The 24590-nt window shown below is 38.5% G+C and overlaps 3 protein-coding genes across 6 annotated transcripts in view; 2 read left to right on the forward strand and 1 right to left on the reverse strand.

Annotated features, from left to right (window-relative positions):
• LOC141427337 (uncharacterized) overlaps positions 1-23774 on the reverse strand; it is a 52734-nt gene extending 28960 nt beyond the window's left edge. Inside the window, exons 1-2 of one of the 4 annotated variants that reach the window (XM_074086671.1) lie at positions 23701-23774; positions 1302-1361 (exon numbers count right to left, since the gene is read on the reverse strand). In XM_074086671.1, coding sequence (XP_073942772.1) covers positions 1302-1347 — 46 coding nt within the window. In that variant the 5' untranslated portion in view covers positions 1348-1361; positions 23701-23774. Of the gene's footprint in view, positions 1-1301; positions 1362-1510; positions 1601-1995; positions 2079-2219; positions 2334-23700 lie in introns of those variants that run through there. The other 3 variants (XM_074086670.1, XM_074086672.1, XM_074086669.1) reach the window with 3 other exon arrangements.
• On the forward strand, positions 5668-10025 carry LOC141427329 (uncharacterized). The gene has a single exon (XM_074086662.1). It carries the CDS (start codon positions 5890-5892, stop codon positions 9928-9930), a length of 4041 nt encoding a protein of 1346 aa, XP_073942763.1. The 5' UTR covers positions 5668-5889; the 3' UTR covers positions 9931-10025.
• Positions 14765-18080, forward strand: LOC141427028 (uncharacterized). Its single transcript, XM_074086253.1, has one exon. The coding sequence runs from the start codon at positions 14978-14980 to the stop codon at positions 17981-17983; it is 3006 nt and encodes a 1001-aa protein (XP_073942354.1). The 5' UTR covers positions 14765-14977; the 3' UTR covers positions 17984-18080.
• Positions 23775-24590: the final 816 nt, after the last annotated feature.

A 24590-nucleotide genomic window follows, 5' to 3' on the forward strand; every position in this document is an offset into this window, starting at 1 on the left:
TATAAAATACGAAATCCGTAGAAAAATATTACTTAATTTTTTCGTAATGGCTACGAAACCCTATTTTAGGCGTGTGCAACACGCTCTTGTTTTAACGTTAGTTTTAAATAAGTATACCAAGTTAGACACCTAGTTAACACTGAATATTTGCATGCCCATTAGCAGGCAGAATACACTGCACACAAATTGTAATACACATCAACATCCGTTTGACTGCATTCTAGCAAATAAAGTATATTTTGATTTTGATTTTGACTTTAAACTTATTTATTAATTTTAAACTCGTTGATGTCTTTTTAGTTGAAGTAAAACTTGGCAGAGATACAAAGGGCGGCTTTATTAAAATCACAGTTTGTTAAGATAATTGGAAAGTTCTAATTCTTAAATTGTCACTTTATTATGTGTAAGGTATAAAAAATAAACAGGCTTTACACGTGTGTTATGTACTAAATAAAAAAACTTATACGCTTTACTTTGTAGGTCCTCAATCAAAGCCAGAATATAAAAGAAAACTATGATTGTGAAAAGGTAGCAACCGAATAACCTTTTAGGGTGAAGCCAGACCCGTGATTTTTTGAGTCGTTAGCCGCGTATTTTCGGTCGCGTATAAATTCTAAAAATTACGCCGGGCTTCACCCTTAAGGCGGACTTGCACGGACTAGGGTTAACTATTGCTAACCCAGGGTTATGTAATAAAACTTTCCATAGGTACGTAACGAAGTTAATGATTTAAAGAGCGGCCTAAATCCCAGTTTAGAGCTGTAAGAAAAATTGTACAAGTTGCATTATATTGCGGCGCTCGATTGACCACTACTAACTCGTTGGCCATACAGCCTCGGAACTTCAAAGTAGTAGAAAATTATTTTCAAGGTTTTTGAAGTCGGTTCCATTTATTGTTTAATTTTTTTTTAATAGTTTTTAGTGATTTTTAGCCAAAGTGCATCACAAAACGATTCCATTAAGCTCAAACACGCCATAGTTACATTATTTTATAACAGAGCGACCGACCAAATGATACTTTCTGAAAGTATATACTTGATTTATTTGGTGTTAAAAATGCCAAAATCGCTATAGGTGTGCTTTAAAAATTCGAGGGTTGCCCTCGATTTCTCTAGGATTTCATCATCAGATCCTGACTTGGTGTCAATGGGACCACCTTTGAAGTATGTCCTTTAGAACTTAAAAAAAGAATTTTGAAATTCGGCACACCGTTGGCGGAGTTATCGCGTAACAAACATTTAAAAAAAACATACGCCCGAATAGAGAACCTTATCCTTTTTGAAGTCGGTTGAAAAACTTACCCAATGCAGCTGCGAGTATTAAGTATAGGGCCCGGGGATACGCCATCTCATCACAAGACACTAAAACAAATGAGAAACTATATAACAGATACTTAGGTGTGCGCTTGATTCGTATCATTTTTAAGTCGCTTAGTTCTATTCGTAATATTCATTGAGTGTAATAACTGAATAGGATTTGTAATTGTTAATTCATACTATCATTTACTGACGTGGTTTATTCCCAATTGGATTAAATTGATTTAGAGATAATTGCTGCTGTATCATCTCTATTGTATATTGATGTGTGGCTTTATATAATTTCGTTATACCGCAGAGGTAAACTGGCAGTTGTTTTTGTTGCCATGCCGTCTGCAAAATCCGGTTCAAGATTATTTATCAGAACAAATATTTAAATTTCATCATTTGGAGTTTTTATTTATGTAACGGATCGCAATATTGTGAAGGCTGCAAAGTTTTTGAAACGGTAAAATAAATTTCATCGATAAATCGACAACTCCTTGAAGCCGAAGTATGAAATTATAACTGCTAAAACAGTAATAAACTTTTGTATGTAACATTTTTTTGAATCTGTTAATAATAACTCACGCACCGACGGTTCCAAACCTGTTTATCGATTCATATACATTATGTTATTAAATTATTATATTTACTATTCCAGTTGAGAATTAAAAAAATAAATACAAGCGAGGGTTACCTGACGCGTTAACAAAGAGCTGTCAAAATAAAAAATACCGACATAAAATATCTAGCCACTGGCAGCGCTGGTGCGCTGGCCAATTTAAATTGAAAACAAAATAAAAATATTCACTAAGTAGACATAGACAACTACTATTTTTCTTATCAAGCAATGAACATTCCGGTTTGATTGGCCGGCAACACTTTCGCGAAGAGAACCAGTTTGCAGGCGTCTTAAAATACCTTTTGCGCTGATGGGAGCTCGTCACAGATCGGGTTAAACCAATGTGCACTTTTTTGTTACGCTGGTCGGCCCGCGTGCGCGCGCGGCGGTTGGACATACTCTACTGCTCTTCACAAGCCTTGCCAGCACTATAATGAACATTTTTGGTACAGACGGATTGGAAAACATTAAGAATATTTTGATGCCTACAATTTTATGAATGGTTGGAAATAGCGTGTCTGGGTTCGGTGACTGTGTGAAGATATCGTTTTAGGATAATGTCGAACAGGAACTCATAAAACATGACAAATAGCAAAATTAAATGCTTCTTACAGTTACTTATTTGACCTTCTTCCCAATAAATATTTCATTCGAATTTTAATTTTACCTTTACGAACCGATACCCTATGTAGAACTGAACAAAAAAGATAAAATCTTACCTTAGCCATATTTCAAGTATTTTAATTATTATTCTATTTAGTATGACTGGTATATCGATACTTTAAGAGGCACTACTGTTTGTATCGTATATTCGCGTGCATTTACGGGAATTCTCGCAGGTATGGCAACACCGCGCCAGCGCAAGCGCAGCCAGTGACCTCCGATCGATCCAGGAAACCTCGTGGATGCGGTAAGGCACTAAACGCACGGAAGAACATAAGTACAATTTGTTTTAGTGTCCTTTATGCACTTTGAGCTTTTCATAGGTTTGTTGAGTGCAAAAGTTTTGTAATTTTGATTGCTTGGTTCCCAAGGCAGTAAAATATTGGTGTCACGTAGATTGGTGTTTCTTTTGCGAGTTAAACTTGGCTGCTGTTCCAGTGGTTGCATTCACAAAAAAATAATATCTACCCACCCACTTCCAATGCTCATTTTGTACCCATAAATACATTAACACATAAGTATGATATAAAAACCCAAGTACAGTCAACAATAAGCTAGTTAGCAAAAAAGCTTGTACTAAAAATACAATCTTTAACAACTTTTATTCGGCCCGCTATATATAATTCGTAGCAAAATTCGTGTTGTTCAATAGATAGTCATACTTGTAAAAAGGTAAAGGGAAAAAGTCACTATTTTTTTAATATTGTGCTAGAATTAAACCCATAAGAAACTTATTTGTTAAAGTTGGTAACCAACGTCTCATCCAGCGCGCCTCAGTTCAGTACTCTTATATACGTACGCTGCGCAGGAGTTGTGCCAATATAAAATATTCCCGTGGCCCCTGACCGCGCCGCTGCGCCGTGTCGTGGGTGCCTGGGATGGAATCTAAACGGTACTGTATACAAGGTGGGCCCAGGAACAAGAGCAAAAAATGAAACCACAGCTTCCACTCTTCATCTTGAGCTAATTTAGTTCTACAACTTTTAAAAATAACTTTGATTGATTGATTGATTTTTATTATACTTAAAGTTAAATTGAACAAGCAATGTATTGCGAAATCCGACTTTTTTTTACGTGACAGGCGATGTCATTTAGGCTATTGGATGCCGTACATTGAAAATATCATTTAATTTCTTTGGAATAAAACCTAATAAATAATATTTTCACTTCTCATGCTCGTAAAGTTCGTGTTTATGCTGGATCTAGGCGACATAAAATGACTTTTTATGCTCTAGTGCATAAAATAAAATCTTCGTCTAAGACCAAGGTAATCAGGCGTCAACAGCCACAGACAAAGGATAAGTTTACTTATTATTTTTAAATTATGATATGCAAAATAGCAAAGTTAATCTAACTAATGTTTATAGCTGATTGCTTGCGCTTGGGGGCCAGAGTTTGTGAGCCCCATCGATGCCAGTGTGTAAGGAAGTGGATCATCTAGGCCGCCACGGTTTGTCATGTGTAAGAAGTGCTGGCCGCTTATATCGACATGGTGCGCTAAATGACCTCATCCGTCGGGCCCTCACTACCGCATCAATTCCAGCAACTCTAGAGCCGTGCGGTTTGTTGAGGGAGGACGGAAAAAGGCCGGATGGTGCCACCTTAGTGCCTTGGACTTTGGGACGAACTTTGGTGTGGGACGCGACGTGTGTCGACACTCTTGCCGCGTCTCACATCCAGAGCACCGCGCTCAGAGCTGGGGCGGCTGCTGAACAGGCTCAGATAAACAGCGCCGCAAATACTCAGCTTTAACAAAGTATCATGAGTTTGCGGCGCTTGCTTTCGAGATAATGGGACCATGGTCGGAAGACACAAAAAAAAATGTCAAGGACATATCTACTCGTCTGGTTTGGCCTCAGGCGACCCCAGGGCTGGCACTTACCTCTCGCAAAGATTAGGAATAACAGTTCAGAGAGGTAATGCTGCCAGTGTCTTGGGGTCAATGCCTGAGGCAGAAAATTTGGATGACGTTTTTATTTTGTAACATAGTTTAGTTTAGATATAGTTTTAGTTTTGGATGTTAGATAGTATTTATTTTTTTATTCTGTAAATAAACTGTACTCTTTCAGTTGTTGTCCAATAAATGTTTACTTATTGAAAAAGCGAAAGTTTGTAAGTCTCTATGTTTGTTTGTTACCTACCTCTTCACGTCTTAACCGCTGAACTGATTTAGATAAAAGCAAGATAGAAGCAAGATTTAGATAAGGCAAGATTTCCTTATTAAACTTAAAAAGATGATTACACCATTGATGATAATAAAGTAGTATTAACCTTAGGAAATCGAGGGAACTCTTCAAATATTGTAGGAACTCCTATGATAATTTCATAAAAAAAATATTTTATTACAAAAATGAAAAAATAGAACCCACTACAAAAAACCATGAAAATAATTTTCTACCAGTCTGAAGTCGGTGCCTCAGCACGAGCCAGCAGGAGTGATTGAAGCCCGATATACTCGTATAGTTGTAGGTGGGGTAGACGATTATAGGTCCACTCCTGCTGGCTCGAGTCAGCTCGTGCTGAGGCACCGACTTGAGACTGGTAGAAAATTATTTTCATGGTTTTTTGTAGTCGGTTCTGTTTTTTGTTATAATTTTTTTTACTTTTCAATTGATCATAATTTGAAGAGAAATTTGGCAGGCGACTGTTAAAATTTTCCAATTAGTGGAGAAATATGGGTATTGTTTTGGAAAACATATTTTTTATTACTTACTCTTCTTAAAAGGTAATACGTAGGGTAATACACATTATGCATAATGGTCTGGCAGAAGAACTCAGAAAAATTGAGTAGTCTGACTAGTTGATTCAAACTGGTTCAAAACAAACAGCCCTATGACAGACAGGTGTGCAAAGATATGAGCCTAAATAATAGGATCCCGTTGGCACTTTTTAATACGGAACCCTGCTTACGTTGTGGCTGAAAAGATTTCCTTCTGTTTTAAAGTCGTTGGTGTAATGTGGTGTAATGGGTGTAATTAATAATATATTATAACCTCCTCGGACACACAGTCCTTGTTGACATCTAAGAGCATCTAAGTCCACATGAAACATCAAAAAATAGCCACATGCCAAACTTCTCCCATCATAACAATGCATTTTTATCCAAAATATGTTCAAAACACCTAAAAATATGCTTCAACAATACAGCAAAACCAAAAGACAGCGCCTTCCAGCGGTCGGGTAAAAGAAGAAAACACAATAAAACAATGTAGCTAAGTATACTTCAGTCATTTAGAATATCTGTTGTGATCGTCAACCAACTACTTACATAGCCGTTGTACTGTACAGTGCACCCTCCGCAACACAATGGTGAGATCACTGCGGTGGTACTGGAACGAAAATTCACCTAATCATGACGAATATACTCTGAAGAATTATGAAGAAAATGTAATAAAATTAACAAACTACGATGATAGTCCACTCCCATCAAGAAACCGTAAAATTATTAAAACGAACTGTGATCAATACGCTAGCTTCCCACGAAGCTATGAAGAAAATTTGATTAAGTTAACAAATTATGCTGATTGTCCCAGTTCTTCAAAATCAAGTAAAGGAAACGAACGTAACTGTAACCCAATTCTTCGTGAGTTAAACAAATGTAAAGACAAACTTGACTATCCCAAAACCCGTAGAGGCATAAATATAAACTATAAACGTAATATAAGCAGCCCAAAAGACAAGAACACAAGAAAAATAAAAGGAAATATTCAAAATAGCTCTAGGTTTCCAAAAAGTTACGAAGAAAATCTAATTGAAATAATAAATTATGAGGATTGTCTGACTTTCTCCAAAAAATGCTGCAAAGAAAATAGGTCAGACTGCAATCAACAAGATGCGTTTCCAAAGAGCTATGAAGGTAATTTAATAGAATTAGTAAATTATGAGAACTGTCTTGTTTCTTCAAATATTTTAAAAAATGATCAATGCTCTTCGAATTGTTATTATAAAGAAAATCCTAACAACTCAGCAACATATATGAAAAGGAAAATTAAGGATTATCTATGGTCTCAGAAGCACAGTGCTGAACCGGAAATTAAATACGAAAATAATGATGATGTTCTTAAATGCTCCTCTTGCAAAAAAATGGAGCTGGACAATGATGATTGCATTTGCACTTCAAGTTTCTATAAGAAAAAAAATGACTGCTCAACAGTACCAAAGAAAATAAACATTAAAGATGAATCATACAATGAAATAGAACCAGAAAGTGAGGAATGCTATTGCAGTTCAAGTGAAAATGATAACAAGCCTGACTACTTAGCAATACATAAAAAAAGAAAAAATAAATTTGATCCATGGGCACGAAAGTACCGCGAAGATCGTAAAATAAGATTCAGAAATCACGACGGTATTTCTAAATACTCCTCATGTGATGAAACAGACTCAGATAGTGAAGAATGCACGTGCAGTTCGAGTGATAATGAAAATACTAAAATAAAAAGATTTAAAAACCTCAAAGATAGTCTAGATTGGTCAAAAGCAATAATCAACAAAAACAAAAAATTACAACATCGTTCATGCTTTCCTGAAATTTATGAAGAGCCCTGTAAATGTTCACCAAACATGGTCCAAAATATATCCAAAAAGATAAAAAACTTGCGAAAGAAGATCAAACTTAAAACTAAGCCTTCCTCATCAGCGAGTATGATAGACCTCCCCGAACTCGAACGTAAGTCTATAGATGATCTCAAAATCAAAGCTCAACGCAAACTGAAATTTAAGCCCGACATCCCCTGCAGCAAGAAATATAAAGCAGTTAAAATATGTGATGATTACGATGACAGCAGCGAATGTTTCGAAACATGTGACGACACTGGTGAGTATTTCGAAACACGTGATGACACTGGTGAGTATGAAGAAATATGTGATGACACTGGTGAGTGTTTTATAGATACCCATATAAAAGATGTCACATCAAAACTAGAAGAGTCTGAATCAGTAAAAAACGAAAACATTTTGCAACCTGGCCGATGCCCCGGAAAAGAAAGAAAAATTAAAGAAGAAATCAAATGTAAAGTGAATCATAAAGGAGACGTCAAATGTAAAGAAATCAAGTGTAACCTGGAAAATAAAAAGGAAGTAAAAAAATGTATTTTGCACAAATTTATTCACAAGTTCCGGAGAAGGGATAAAGTTAAAGCTGAAAAGAAACCGGAGAAGAAACCAAAAATTAAACCACCGAGCAAGTCAAAAATAAAATCTGAAAAGAAACCTAAAACAAAATCGGAAAAGAAACCTAAAACAAAACCAGAAAAGAAACCTACAACAAAACTAGAAAAGAAGCCTAAAATAAAACCGGAAAAGAAACCAAAAGAAAAATCTAAAAAGAAAATAAAAATAGAGCCGCCCAGTAAACCCAAAACAGAGAATGAAAAGAAATCGAAAAAAGAACCAAAAAGCAAGTCTAAACCAAAGCCAGGGAAGAAGCAAGAAATCCGACCAAAAATTAAGCCACCAGCCCAACCGTCCAGCAAGGCAGAAGTCAAACAACCAAAAACTAAACTACCATGCCTGCCTCAAACCTTGCCACCTTGCTCAGTGCCTAGTCCTCCACCTTGTACACCAAGTCACCCGCCATCTTGTCAACCATTTTATCTACCACCGTATCCATCACCTTGTCCGCAACCTTATTCACAACCTTACCAATTACCTTACCCACCACTTTGGCAACAACCTTATCAACCAGCTTACAAACCACCTGGCCCACAACCTAACCCAAAAACTTGTCCACCTCATTACCAACAAGATTATTCACCACCTCGAACTCCAACTTACTCAAAACCTTATCCATCAACTTACATACCACCTTGTCGACCTCATTACCAACAAGATTTTTCACCACCTCGGACTCCTACTTGCTCACAACCTTACCGATCAGTTTATTCTCCATCCTGCTTTCCACCTTATACACCACAAGCCCAACCGCTATGTGAACCAAGATGTCAATCGCTGACCGAACTACAAACTAAACCCTCGAGTAAGGCGAAAATAAAAGCACCGTGGAGAACAATAACAAAGCCGGAAAAAACACCACAGAGTAAGCCCCAAGCTCCAATATCAAGCGAGCCACAAAGTCCAACTTCGAGTGAGCCACAATCCCCACCGACAAACAAGACGAAAATAAAAGTACCGTGGAAAACAAAAGGAAAACAAGAAAAGAAACCAGTAATAGAGCCACAAGCACAACCGCCGAGCGTATCCCAAACACCAACTTCGAGTGAGCCACAATCCCCACCGACAAACAAGACGAAAATAAAAGTACCGTGGAAAACAAAAGCAAAACAAGAAAAGAAACCAGTAATAGAGCCACAAGCACAACCGCCGAGCGTATCCCAAACACCAACTTCGAGTGAGCCACAATCCCCACCGACAAACAACACGAAAATAAAAGTACCGCGGAAAACAAAAGTAAAACAAGAAAAGAAACCAGTAGTAGAGCCACAAGCACAACCGCCGAGCGCATCCCAAACACCAACTTCGAGTGAGCCACAATCCCCACCTCCAAGTAAGACGAAAATAAAAGTACCGTGGAAAACAAAAACAAAGCAAGAAAAAAAACCAGTAATAAAGCCACAAGCTCAATCGCCGAGCGCGTCCCAAATCCCAACTTCGAGTGAGCCACAATCCCCACCCACAAGCAAGACGAAAATAAAAAGACCGTGGAAAACAAAAACAAAACAAGAAAAGAAACCAATAATAAAGCCGCAAGCCCAACCGTCGAGTGCATCCCAAACCCCAACATCCAGTGAGTCGAAATCTCCACCGACAAGCAAAACGAAAATAAAAACACCGTGGAAAACAAAACCAAAGCAGGAAAAGAAGCCAAAACTTCAACCTCCAAGCAAGCCTCAGTCCCCAGCTTCGGGTGATTCACAACCTCCACCGCCAAGTAAGACAAAAATAAAAGCACAATGGAAAACAAAAATTAAATCGTCTAGCAAGTCCCCGACTCCAACTTCAAGTGAGCCACCATCCCCACCATCAAGCAAAACTAAATTAAAACCCCCAAGCAAAACAAAAGCAAAGTCAGAAAAGAAGCCGAAAACGAAACCGGCAAAAAAGCCTCCAACTCAGCCACCAAACGAGTCTCCAGTATCGAGTGAGCTGCAATCCACAACATCAAGCAAAACAAAAATAAAACCACCAAAGAAAACAAAAGAAAAGTCAGAAAAGAAGCTTAAACCCAAACCGGTAAAGTCACCAACCCAACCGAGCAAGGCAAAAGTAAAGCCAGAAGAGAAGTCAGAAAAGAAACCAAAAAGCAGCCAAAAATCAAAAATGGCAGGAAGAATAAGACCCCAACGTCAAGCGAACCACAATCTCCAACACCTAGCAAAACTAAAATAAAAAAGTCATCCAGCAAAACAAAAGTAAAAGTGAAGAGTGAGCCAGAATCTACACCCCTAACTCCAACTTCTAGTGAATCACGAAGTGCACCGTCGAGTAAGACTAAAATGAAAACAAAACCGGTAAAAAAGCCAAAAATTAAAACACCTTGTCTACTAAGCCCCTCATCACCTTGCTGTTGCCGGTCACCTTGCCCACCACCTTGTCCACCATCTTGTCCAATATCTTGCACATCACAAACTAAACCGATTTGCAATCCAAATTGTCAACCACTGAGCAAATCAAAAATTAAGCGGGAAAAGAAGCAAAAACAAGCGCAACCAGTTAGTGACTCTCAAACTCTATTGTCGAGCGAGGTACGGTCCCCACCATCAAGAATAAAAGTAAGATCTCCGAGCAAGTCGAAAATAAAACCGGAAAAGAAGCCAAAAACCAAATCACTCATCAAACTTCAAGCAGAATTTCCATCGTGCACACCCATTTGTACACCACAAAGATCACCAATATGTATACCAAGACCACAAATATTACTCAAATCCCAAACTAAATCAACGAGTAAAATAAAAACAAAACCACCCAGCAAGCCAAAACCGGAAAAGAAGCAAAAATCTCTACACGCTCAACCACCCAGCGAGCCCCAACTCCAATCGCTGTGCGAGTTAGTTTCTACTGGACCGCAAATTTCGATAAAAATAAGACCAAGGTTAAAATGCCATCCATTAATTTGTACAGAAGACCACCAACCGTGCGAGTCACAAATACAACCTTCATCTAAGACAAAAATAAAAGCTCAGACCAAGAAAAAAGTACAATCTCCAAGCAAGACAGAAATACAATCTCTGAGCAAGGCAGAAATACAATCTCAGAGCAAGACAGAAATACAATCTCCGAGCAAGACGAAAATAAAATCTCCAAGCAAGACCAAAATAAAACCTCCGAGTGAGACCAAAATAAAACCTCCCAGCAAGACCAAAATAAAACCGAGTGAGACCAAAATAAAACATCCGAGCGAGACCGAAATAAAATCTCCGAGCAAGACCAAAATAAAATCTCCGAGCGCGCCCAAAATAAAACCTTCGAGCAAAACCAAAATAAAACCTCCGAGTAAGATAAAAGCCAAGAAATCGAGCAAAACAAAAATTCAATCAAGAAGCATGCAAGAATCAGAAGTACTTAGAAAACCGGACAATATTTTACAAAAGTTTATTAAAAAGTGCTCAAATGGAGGTAGTCACGTACCCTTGTGTGTACCAAGACCCATTCCAATATGCACACCTCGCAGTAGTTCTACTACTAGTAGTAGTAGTTCCAGTAGTAGTGACTCCGAAGACGAAAGTTTTGAAGATTTAAAAGAAGATGTAGTGAGAATCAAAAAGGTGCTTTGTCAGATGAAGCGTGATAAAAATAAACAAAACTTTTCAAACCCGATGAACCAAATTACTCCTTTTGCTTCTACTTTTAATCCTTTTTCGCAGTTTTGTTCTGGGAAGAATACGATGGGATCTATGTTTGCGCCGTCAAATATGTTACCCCAGCTTCCCCCCCCTATCAGCTGCCAGAGAGCATCATTGCCATGTGGGCCTGAATTGGATAAAGGGGAGGGTGACTACCAGTGCGCCTTGTGTACAGGAAGTTCGGAAGCTACGGATGAAGTCCCAAATATAGAAATTAACACTATTATGAAGATCGCCAGTTTAGTCCTCCTATGCTGTATGGCAGCGTGTCTTTGTATTCCATGTCTGATTTGCTTGAAGTTGTGTTGGTGTTGCTTTTCCAATTAATTAATCAAGAAACATTTTCCCGATAGATGATGAAATGTTCGGAGTACAGTGTACAGAAACAGTCCTGTCTGTTTGGTATGTTACATAGACATAAGAACGCCAAATAAAGAAATTGTAATTTTTAAGGAGGGTTATGTTTTTATTTGTTTTATTAGAGTCGTCGTATATTCCACGTGTTTATATAAGTACCTTTCTACATCAATTAAATTATTTCAATACAAATAAACTAAATGTTTAGCAAAACTAGTAGAGTACGGCAGATAATTCGAAAATATACATAAACTCAAACAATACAAAAATACTACAATCACATCAAAAATACTGACTGTACAGCAAAAATACTGACTCCACAGCAAATTAACTAGAGCGTGCGTAGATGATACTCATTCTCATAGCAAAATAACTTTTACTGACAATTTGGCACCGGAAAATTAGGTACGACGACGAGCGGAGCGAGAAGGAGCGTTAGGTACAATAGCGACCACAACACGCGAGCCGAGCGAGCAAAGCGAGCCTACTAGTGCTGGTTATGTAAAAAGTACCTATATACATGCTGAAAATAAATTGATAGGTAATTATATATTTGATGTGCAAACATAGAAGAAGAAAAAAGAGTTACAAGGTATGATGTGCATTAGTCATTATTAGCTGTGCAATAATAAAAATGCTTTACTTTAGGATAAATATAATTTGCAGTTTATTACGTAATATTTTTAGTAAAGTATTTTGCTGTGCAATCAGTCATTTTGATGTGAATTTGTTTTTTTTTTTTTGATAAAAAAGGACTTTTTTTTGATGTGCGTTTAATTTAAATCTTTGGTTTAAATAAGGGTTGTAATTAACTCAGCTTCTTTAAACTGTTATTTTTGGCTTCAAATTTAATTATTTGTCTTCTGAATTAATAAATCAGCGACTAATTTTAAGCGCCTAATAAATACTTTTCAAGCGACTGTAAAATGTGTAATTCGAGCTACGTTTTAATAAATCAGCATGACGATTATTATATAGCAACTAAATTTGTAATATGCCTACCTACAAATGTTAAGCTTCTAATAAGTGTATCTCTTGCATCTAGAAAAAAATTTTAACAGACTCTAATTTAATATTGTCACCTCTATTTTCTTACATTAGTACATGGAAATGATGACTGAAGCAATCATAAATGAACATCAAATTTAATAATTATTGTCATCAAAAAATTCACAGTGGTAGGTCTAATTTCATATAACGTCCACTATTTTATACGTTAAAATTTAAATAATTAGCGACTATGGGCCCGGCCACATGTCCACGTTGCGGCGTCGTCAACGTAAAACGGCGCGGCTCCCGAGTGTAGACAGCGAAGCGGAGCGGAGTACCACGGAGCAGAGGCATCGGATTGGAGGCAGCGGAGCGGAGGCTGTAGAGTGGAGTGGAGGTAGTGGAGCGGAGTGGAGGCAGCGGAGTAAAGCGGAGACAGCGGAGTGGAGTGTAGTACCACGGAGCAGAGGCAGCGGAGCGGAGTGGAGGTATCGGAGCGGAGGCAACGGAGCGGAGACAACGGAGCGGAGGCAGCGAAGTGCAGGTAGTGAAGTGGAGTGGAGGCAGTGGAGTACAGCGGAGGCAACGGAGTGGCGATAGACAATGGAGCGGAAGCAGCAGATCGGAGGTAGTGGAGTGGAGCGGAGGCATTGGACTGGAGCGGAGGTAGTGCAGTAAAGCGTGAGGCAACGGAGCGGAGCGGAGCTCCGCTGCCTCCGCTCCACTCCGCAGCTTCCGCTCCACTGCCTCCGCCCCGCTCCAGTGCCTCCGTTGCGCTGCTTACGCTCCACTCCACAACCTCCACTCCGCTGCCTCCGCACCGCAGCGTCCGCTCCGCTCCACTGCCTCCACGCTGCTGCCTCTGCTCCGTGGTACTTCGCTCCACTCCGCTGTCTCCGCTTTACTCCGCTGCCTCCACTCCGCTCCGCTGCCTCCAATCCGATGCCTCTGCTCCGTGGTACTCCGCTCCGCTTCGCTTTCTCCACTTTACTCCGCTGCTTCCACTCTGCTCCACTACCTCCGCTCCGCTCTACTGCCTCTGCTCCGCTGCCTCCACTCCGATGCCTCTGCTCCGTGGTACACCACTCCGCTCCGCTGTCTCTGCTTTACTCCGCTGCCTCCGCTCCGTTCCGCTGCCTCCGCTCCGCCCCGCTACGGCGGGGCTTCTATTTTCTGCTTTGAGGTACAAAAGGCAACAACCGAACCTATCATTTCTTCTGTGTTGTGTATCAAGGAAAAAGCGGCCCGCCAGAAAGTTGACCAAGCCCCGCAATAGCGGGGCTTGTATTTTCCACTCTGAGGTTCAAAAGGTAACGAACGAACCTATTATAAAAAAATGAGTGTATTTTGTTTTGTTAGACGTTCACTTCTAAATCTTGTCTAATTGTAAACAAATACATGCGACTCGTTGCGGTATTCTGAATGCAGCACGCTCATTGGCGGGCCGGCCGGTTACGGCGCGTGCGCGCTCTTGTTTCCGCGCAGCGCACCACGTGGTGTGTTGCTAATTTTCATTAAAAAAGAAGACAAATTATTAATTTAGTTGCTAACTCATTATTTACGATGCTCTTTATTGGCGGTTGATTTTGATTAAATTAGTAGTCAGATATTTGACGCTCAAAAATAAATAAAGTAGCTAACTTACAATATTAGTCGCCCAATCAATCAATTTTGAAGATAATATATTTATCGGTAGCCGAGTTATATAATTTGTTGTTTGTAAATTGTCGCTCGATTTTGCATAATTTGATGGTATTGTAAAGATGGCATATTATTTTAATAGAAGCTGTTCTATTAACCCGTTGCTTACATACAAAAACATATGTTCCGTTGCGGATGCTAAATAAAACTTTAGTCGCTGCACTTATTTTTTCCCTTTAAATAATACCCCTAGACACCCCATGTTATTTGCAGACTTCACTTAATTTAACCTTTTCAGATGAATAACTAGATTTCGATAGAAATTATAGATATTGTTCTTGTCTTTGGTTTTTAAATTAAGATCATAATAAGATACCTTAAAAAAAACTTGTCAAACAATGCTAAATTCTGTCATCCAAAAGTTATGAAATGTTGTAATACTAAAAAGGTATGTGAAAATAATCAGTGCAATAAAATATTCCAGCGGTCGGCTAACGGATGAAGAAATAAATGAATATGTAGGATTTTACTGAGTTATTCCAATAATCCGAAATGCCGGCCGGCTTCACAAAAGCACCTACGCAGCCATTCTGCAGCACAACGTCATGGTGAGAACATTAACGTGGTACTGGAAAGATAAGAGCTATAAACACAAAGTCATACCATTGACTAACAAGCCTAAATGTGATGAGCCTGACCCATGCGTTTGCAGCGATGATGAAAATTTCATAAAATTAACTAATTATGGAGATTTTTATAGTCACTCAAAACCATGTAAAGAAAAAAAGCCAAATCATTGCCAAAGCGTTAGCCGTTCAAAGAGTTGTGAGGAAAATATTATACGATGTATAGATTATGACGATTGTACTTGTCCTGTTTACTCAAATAGCTGTTACAGAATAAATCGACTCTATAGCCAATGCAGCCCGACGTACATAAAAGAAAAATGTAGCTGTTGGAAGTCCTTTAAAAAAAACACATTTAAATGCGATCAAAGCTCCCAAAAGTATTGTGAAGAACATAATTTTAAATCCAAAACACGCAATGTGATCCCTTACTGCTCTGCGTGTACAGTTAACAGTGATCAATTTACTTGCAGCTCGAATTCCTGTAGACAAAATAAATTTATCAACCATATAGATAGTCTTAAATGCTCAAAATCAACAACCCGTAAAAAAATCAAGAAAAAACTAAAATGTACTCAAAGTTGTAGCATACACAATCATGAACGAAGTGAAGTGGGATCCAAAAACAGTAAAGTAAAAAAATTTACATATGATCAATGCTGTGGCTTCCCAGACAACAATAATAAAAATTACACGTGTTTTGACAACCTCAATAATGCTAAAAAAGGTAAAGAGAAAGGAAACAGTGAATTCTACCCAGTTACATGTAAAAATAAAAATCAAAAAAGTAAATTTCAGGAATTAATATCAAAGGTTAAAGTTAAACTTAAGTCTGCCAGACAGAAAATGACGAGAGGTAAAAAGATCAAATCAATTTTAACATGCAAATGTTCTAAACCAAAAGTGGAAAAGGTAGCTAGTAAAGGCACTAATACAAAAGCAGTCACAAGCAAACCAACAGACAATGTTTTTCGCAAATGGATTGAGAAATGGCAAAAAAAGCTTAAAAGAAAACCACGTCGCAAACCGGAAATAAAAACAAAGCCGCCAAAGAAACTGAAACCACCAAAAATACCAAAATCAAAACCCAAACCAATCAAGAAGCCAAAAGAGGAAGCGATAAAAAAGCCACAACCAAAACCAATTAAACAGCCTGAACCAAAACCTGTAAAGAAGCCAAAACCAGTAAAGAAGCCAAAACCAGTAAAGAAGCCAAAACCAGTAAAGAAGCCAAAACCAGTAAAGAAGCCAAAACCAGCAAAGAAGCCTAAAGCAGTAAAGAAGCCAAAACCAGTAAAAAAGCCGAAACCAAAACCAGTAAAGAAGCCAAAACCAAAACCAGTAAAGAATTCAACACCAAAACCGGCGAAGAAGCCAAAACCAAAACCGGTAAAGAAACCAAAACCAAAACGGGTAAAGAAGCCAAAACCAAAACCATTAAAGAAGCCAATACCAAAGCCGAAAAATAAGCCAGATAAAAAACCGATGAAGGAGCCAAAACCAAAACGGCAAAAGAAAATCAAAACGAAAAAAAAAACACAGAGTAAAAAAAAAATAGAACCACCGAGTAAGACAACAGTTGTACGGCTATGCTGTTGTGACTCAAAAAAAGAAATGACCGCGCATTGCAGTTGCGATTCAATGAAGGCTTGCATCGCTTGCAGGCGAGTACTCGTAAAAACAATCCCGGCAAGGAGGTCACAAGCTCAACATCGCCAACGAATAAAAAAAAAACCATCAAAAAGGTCACGAGCTGAAAAGCCGTGCAAACGAGTGAGAACGGTCACGGTAAAGAAATCACAGGGGCAATTAATATGCAGCAGAACAAATACAGACCCGTCTCAGAGCTCGCAGGCCCAAGCCACGTGCAGTCAAATAAATACAGACCTAACTCAGAGCTCACAGGCTCAACCCATATGCAGAAAAATAAATACAAATCCGACTCAGAGTTCGCAGATCCAACCCCTATGCAGGCAAATAAATACAGACCCTACTCAGAGCTCGCAGGCCGCACCCATATGCAGGCGAATAAAAACAGACCCGAAGCAGCCGTTGTGTATTCGGGCACCAGCGAATATGGAGCCACAAATTCCATTAGTGAAGAAGAAACCAAAAAGAGACCCAGTAAAGAAGCCAAAAACGTCAAAGCGTTCTAATAAGCGCAGGGAAAAATTGCAAAAAAGGCAATCAGAACAATGGAAACCCATGTGCACACCCAGACCCAGGCCTATATGCTACCCAATACCCAAGCCGCCAAAGAAACCAAAGCCCGTAAAAAAACCCAAATCGAAACCTTGGTCCAAGGACAACCGTTGCCCTGGTAGTAGCAGTGATCCTAGTGACAGCAATCCTCCTTGTAGCAAAAGTAGTGTTACTAGGGAGTCCGATCTTGATGACGAATTAATAAGACTTAAAAAGATTCTTCTAGAGATGATAGATGAAAGACGTAGACGAAATAATAATCACAATAATAAAGAAGCATTTGGCTTTAGCCCGTGTAATATTGTGCCTCCTAATAGAGATGTTGTTGTTAACAAGAAAAATAATAACACTGATAGATGTTGTACAGGGGGTCCGACTCCACTTCCAACCTTTTGTTCAGCCAAATCCGTGCCACTGCGTTACGGGAATAAGTTAAAATCCTTTCCGCCATTATGTAAAGGTAAAATGGATATCCTAAATGCTCCGCCAAAGATTACTTTACCCCCTCTTTCATTCCCATGTTGCCAACCTTTGGAATGCCAAATGACTCAATTTTCCAGTAGACAAGAAGCGACAAATGGATTTGGTGACTATTGCCACCAATCCCTATTCCCTTCTAGCGCGGAGGGTCCACAACTTCCAAAACTTCCAAAAATTCCTAGTCTGGACGTGCTTAAGTCGCCGTGGAAGATCCTCAGTCTGTGTTTGGTGTGTTTGGGGGTAGCATGTATTTGTATCCCATGTTTGTTTTGTTTAAAATCAACTTTTTTCTCTTGTAATTAGACCGGAATTTGTTAAGGCGTATAAGTCTGCATCTCTCTTCCACACCGTACTTTAGATATAAGAATGATAATTAAATAAATTAGGTTCATAAATAAAAGTTTTGTTTTAATCTATTAACTGTGCAATAGGGTGACCTGCCGTTTCGCCGAGTTTGATTGAACAGATTTTTCTTTTGGCTGGGCAACGTTTGGTATAATTTCGTTATGCCTATTTTCGTTTCACCGAGTAGTCGGTAGGAAGAATAGCCATATATGCAGATTTACGTTTAGTCAATTTTTTGTTTCAGCTCTTATCGTAGCGTATCGTGAAAGTCTTTTGATTCCTACATTATCGCATTAGACACCACGATTAGGTACTTACCTGTTATGATGATTGTAATACACACAATCATCATTACAGGTGAAATTAATAAATAAATAATAATTTAAATAAATCCCTAGAAGACACCTAACCCAGTAGTGGTAGTGTGAAGATGAAGGAATCTACAGTTAGCATAAAACACTGACGGCCGGTATTGAAAGCGTCTAAACTGTAGATTATGATATGAATGAATTATGAGACTATTGTGAAGTGAAACGCTTTACGTAGGTAGTATTATCATGTACTTACGGATTGGTATTTTTGCCATCTTAACTGCCCCGTTTTCCATTAATTATCTATTTAGCGGCGAATGCATTTTTTATAGGGGCACCGAGGGTTCCGTGCAAATTTATAAGTTATAACTAAGTATCTATGAATATCCAATGTTAGCAGAGCGCTTCTCCTGAGCAAAATGTTCTCAGTGGTGTGGAGTTATTTTAGATAGTTACTGACGTAGACAGACAGACATAAAAAATTAAGATAGGTATTCAGACTTTTCTTATTGGTTAGGTACTATACTATAAAAGCTAGCTTAAAATATTTTTTTCACTGGTTTAAGGGGTATAGTAGACCTGAGTATTTAATATTCATTTCAGCTTTTATATCTTTTTCTCTCTACACGTTCCTGAGAAAAATAAAAAGGCCTTGACAGATGGACAACATTATAGTGATCCCATAAGGGTTCCGTTTTCGCCAACTGAGCTATAGAACCCTAAAAACACGTACTTTACGTGTGAGAGCACCAATAACCCACAGTAAGTAAGAGAATTACTAGAGAAGATAAATAATTACTTATGGTAAAATTGTTGAAAGTCAAAGGAAAAGTATAGAAAGGAGTCGTAACTCGATCGAGCGAGCGCGAAGCGTCTCAGTTTCAGTTTGGATAAAAAAACCGCATTCAAATCGGTCCATCCGTTTAAGAGCTACGGTGCCACAGACAGACAGACATACAGACACACATAGCGATCAAACTTATAACACCTCTCTTTGCGTCGGGGGTTAAAAATGCTTTCGTGTGTCGGTCCGGGGGATGTCCGACCCGACTCTCTCTTTTAAGTTCTTGAGCAATTTTGTAGGCTTCGATAATTAGGTATGTCGGAGCGACCAAGGTGGTCAAAAATATCGACACATCCACTCTATTATTAAGGTATTAGAATACATGTTTACAGTCAAGTGCAAAGATATCGACACGCACGGCCAAAGTTACAAAAAATTGTATACACGACTTTATGCACTTAACATCAAGGCTGTGTATACATATTTTTGCAACTTTGGCTGTGTCGATATCTTTGCCCTGGACTGTACCTACGTACCTACCTGTAGGTATAAGTTTTTTGTCGATTCCGTTTTAGGAAATTTTTCAAAATGGCGAAGTTGATAACGCTTAAAATATTATTATCAATACTCAGCGGCACAATATTTGGCCTAAATATTTTAACAATTCGTAAATCTCATGAGGTGAAGCACACAGAGCTACTATAAAATGTGATTCATAGATAAATAAATGATATGAAGATATGAATGATCCTTCTTTCTAATTTCTGAGAACTTCATAATCTGCATTTTACTATTGTCAAAATCACTACCTTGACATTGTTTACATTATGTTTGTAATAGTATATTATTAAGGAATATTTTATTTTAAAGCGTTATGTACTTAATATTAAATGAAGAATTTATTAATTTACAAGCATTTTTGTAGTTTATTTATTTTTCTATTTCATAGATAGTTATAATTGTTATCATAATGAACGACGATAATTTGAATTATAGGTTCCGCTTAATAACTTTCAACGATGATCATAGTGTTGAGAATCCGGAACCTAAAGACGAAATTCCTTCTGTGGCGGAAGAACCTAAACCACCGAAATACACATTAAGTGTTGAAAATTTGAACTCGGATGTACCAGGAGACTCCACAACCAAACCGCAGTCGGGTAGGCTCAGCAAGTCGAGCACCGAAGTAATGATGAAAAAAGTGATTAAAAGTACGTAATTACACCTTTACAACTATACTTACCTATCAGTGAATCGTGTACAGTCACCGGCATTAATATCTGCCATAGCGGAGCATGCAAAAATATCTGACACGTCCTTCCGGCCCTAGAAACTGAGTCGTATCAGATATTTGTGCACGCTTGTTGTTTCAGTTATTGGTGCTAGTGACTGTACCAGTACCTATCAACCCTTTTCCCAATTCAATAATTTTGCTTTCAGATAAGGTCTCAAAGAAACCCCGTAACACATCAAGTGTCCAAGAATTCAACCGAATGATTACATCACAAGATAATATGTATTCTGATAAACTTGTCGACGTTGACAAAGTCATCACTAAGGACATGAGCCTTAAAGAACGAATTAAAATTGATAGAAAGAAAAGGAAAACCCAGAATCATCACAAGTGGCAAAAAGATGTTAAAGTGATTTACACCAGTGAAACGACAAAGATTCCGCGACGACGAAAGGCTTGTTACCAGCCAACAGACCGCCATGCTTACCAAACGCATGGATATCGAGACGACTTCGAGACTTTAAATAAGAATGACCATTATCTGCATCGAAATGTGTTCAAAAATAATCCATTTGTGTATTTTCAATCAAGTGGTGACTGTAGAAAAGGTATATTCGGTAAAAAATCCAAGAAACCACGACGAAAAGAAGATACTTGTGAACTTTGCGAGCACTTCCAAGTCGCTGATATGGGTGACTTCTGCGAAGAGGAAAGCCCCTCCAGCTACACCTGCACCCATCTTCCACACTTTAATGTGATAGGATTTCCGCAAGAGACCAAAACTAAATTCCAGCTGCCGCCACAAGATCATCCAGATAAATGCGGTCGGTCATTAACTACTGTTAATTTCAATGACTATGAATCGGACGCCAAATTTATGGCGGTCCGCAGTCAGCCTTGCCCGGCTATCAACCGTACATACAAATGCGAGATGAATTCAAAGGTTAATTATGAAAACGAATCAAAGTGTGCTCATAAGACGGTAAGCGAAGCGATACCAAAGATAAAATACGAATGTGAACCGACGGCAAAAAACTCTTGTCCTAAAAACACCTGTGATAGCAAAGCTCAGACAAGTGCCAAACTCTGCAGCCAATCTGAAGAAAAGAAAATAAATACATGTGTTAAAGACACTAAGTCGAAACAGTCGTGTGCATGTTCGGTAACAATGAAGTTGAAGTCGCGTTCAACAACGCCGAACAAAAAACAGACTGAACGATGTGAATCTGAGCGTGACCCTGAAAACACAACTAGCAAATATATAAAATATTTTATTTATGGCCTTGCTGCAATTGTATTTTTTCCTTGTCTTCTCGTCTTCTCACTGTGCTGGATGGCAACTTTTCCCTTGAGACCACGTCAAGCACTGCCCGATTTGTCAAAACAATGTACCCAAAATAATGACTGTACTCGCAAACCTCGTGAACGAAACTTATGCCATCTTAATCGTGCTCCAAAAATACTAACAAATTCAATCGATAATTGGTCAAATATCAGGCACGTAGTCAGCTGTGCCTGTAAATCAGCACTGCCTTCGTGTCAGAAAACACCACCATCTCCTTCTTGCTCACCAAAACCATGTTCGCCGCGCCAGTGTAGAAAATTAAAAAAGGCATCATCAAAAGTGTCGTGCAAAAAGGAATCTGATTTAGAGGGATGTCCAATAAAAATACCACCGTGTGCAATTAAATCATGTGCCCAGAAGCACCCAGACCCAAGTCAGCAATACAGGATGTTTTATGGTGGCGCCTTAAGGGGTTGGTTAATGAAACCACTAAGCTGTTACGGGGTCACTTGTAAAAGAAAGAGCAGATCATATCGATATGACTGTCCAACAACAGTCATGCCAGTTAAAACGACGAAGAAAAAAACTGAAAATGCAAAAGGCAAAAAAAAAGAAAAAAAGGCGGTTAAGTTTAGTAAAGAAATAGCTACTCCAATGCCAAACACGGCGCAGGGGCAGCGTCCAATCAGAAAGGGTGAGATAAGGCCATGCACAGATCCGACACCATCCAAAAAGCCGTGCAGAGTATGCTGCCAGCCAATCCGACCGCACTTAGATCCTAGCGGTGTCGGCTTGGTACAATACGGCGAGTCGAAGGAAAAACCAAAGAAGACACGAAATCCTCTCAAGAAAAAAAAGAAAAAGCAGGCCCCAGCAAAAAAAAAGAAGCCGACGTCGAAGTCCAAGGCGAAATCGAAGGGGAAGGGGAAAAAGAAACCAAAAAAGCAGAAAAAGAAAAAGAAGAAGGAAAAGGAAGAAAGGAAAGGGCTGGTGCAGACCATCAAAGACGCAGAACATGATGCGTGGGGTGATGAATCGATAAAATGCGATGAAATTTGGGTACGTACACTTAGGAACAGACCATGTTTTTGGATATATAAATTTAAGCGAGGCTTATACCCTTGCTTCTTACAGTGGCATAGCTGTTGCATTAACTGTTTCTCATGCTGTATAATGTGTATGGCTACTATACTTTGGTGTCCATTATTAATTTGTGTCTTTATTTGTTATAAAGGTATCTGTAAATAGGTGCCTACTTAAATAACTAGTCAACGTCAATGCTACTTTAGTTATGTACTTGTACCTTGTCGCAGTAACAAATTTCTTAATATAAGGTGACGATTTGTATCGAGCTATAGCGCATCAAGGTAGGTACATTTTACGAAAATAAAGTCTTATAAGAATATCCCCTCGTATGTTGGAACTAAAAAAAGTAGGTATTTAACTGAATTCTAGTCACGGCTGTTTTAATAAGCACAAATTCTGCTGATTATCAAAAAAATTCAAAAAGATTTAGAAAAGATACGAGGGGATATACATTTGAATCAGGCTCCAATTTGCGAAGATCTATATACCTTTGAATTAATTAAGTATGTACCACCTAATATTTATAGCTATTAAATTTTAAAAAATTAAAATGAGTTTGCTTGGCTTGCTATTGACAACGATTAGCTATCCACACTTCCATATCCATCCATACTAATATTATAAATGCGAAAGTGTGTGTGTTTGTGTATTTGTATGTTTGTGTGTATGTTTGTCCATCTTCATTGATTTTTGACATAGAGATAGTTAATGGGTCAGAGAGTGACATAGGCTACTTATTATCCCGGAAAAATGCACAGTTCCCGAGGGCACAGCAGGGCTACTACGAAACTCGAATTAAATAGTATAAGTGTCAGAGGGACCGCACGACACGAACTTCGAGTTTAGAGTTTCGTAGTAGCCCTGCTGCAGCGCGCGATAACCGAATTCCACGCGGGCGAAGCCGCGGGCAAAAGATAGTACTAAGTATATAATTACCTAAAATAATTCTTAAAAATATAGTAAAATAATTCTTACCAATTTAATTTTCGATCCTGATTTGCAAAAAAATGCAAGTAGGTAGGTTGAATAATATTGACCTTAAAATTTGGGGCAAAACGTAAACTGTGCATGCATGCCATAAAAAGACAACCTGAATAAGTCGAGAATCGAACGTTACTCTATGTAATGTGCCTACCTACCTAGTTATTTTTTTAATTGCGCCCCTCTATTTAAACCACAAACATAACATATATAAACTAGTTAGAAAGTTAGTTAGGAAAATATTAAGTACTTATTTTTTCGTAATGGTAAAATATTTAAATAATAATATTAATTAAATCTTAAAATCCTATTTCGGGCGTGTCAGACGCGCTCTTGGCCGGTTTTTTTATACTTAGAGAATTTTATGTAGATTACTTATGTCTTAGTAAACTTTTTCTGTGGGTCAGCAATTGTACATGAATTTTTCCCCCTGATTTTCCTTCGTTGGGTAGCCTAACTGCAGGGCTACTACGAAACTCGAAACTCGAAGTTTGTGTCGTGCGATCCCTCTCGCTCTCGTATTAAATAGTATAAGTGTCAGAGGGACCACACGACACGAACTTCGAGTTTCGAGTATCGTAGTAGCCCTACTGTGCCTGTAACTTAAACCTAATGAATGATACATTCATATTTATATCACTAAGTACGCATAGCATCAATCAATTCCCTTTGTCTAGCCTAAAGGGAAAAAACAAAAAGAATTGACGCTGTCAGTCAGACAGAGACAGCAAGGCACTGACTAGAGGTGAGACGTACTAGGCGAAACGCGGACTAAGTCTTGCGAGTACGCGTCCACAGAAATACTTGATCCAAAGACTAGGTCCACGAGTATCTACGAGTACTTAACTCAATTGACTCATTGCGTAAACAAAATGATTCCCGTA

The sequence above is a fragment of the Choristoneura fumiferana genome, chromosome 4 (assembly GCF_025370935.1).
Source record: "Choristoneura fumiferana chromosome 4, NRCan_CFum_1, whole genome shotgun sequence".
NCBI classification, from domain to species: Eukaryota; Metazoa; Arthropoda; class Insecta; order Lepidoptera; family Tortricidae; genus Choristoneura; species Choristoneura fumiferana.

Excerpts from the sequence above, each read along its gene's own strand:
- LOC141427329 (XM_074086662.1), top strand. The coding sequence starts at position 5,890 with ATGGTGAGATCACTGCGGTGGTACTGGAACGAAAATTCACCTAATCAT.
- LOC141427028 (XM_074086253.1), top strand. The coding sequence starts at position 14,978 with ATGGTGAGAACATTAACGTGGTACTGGAAAGATAAGAGCTATAAACAC.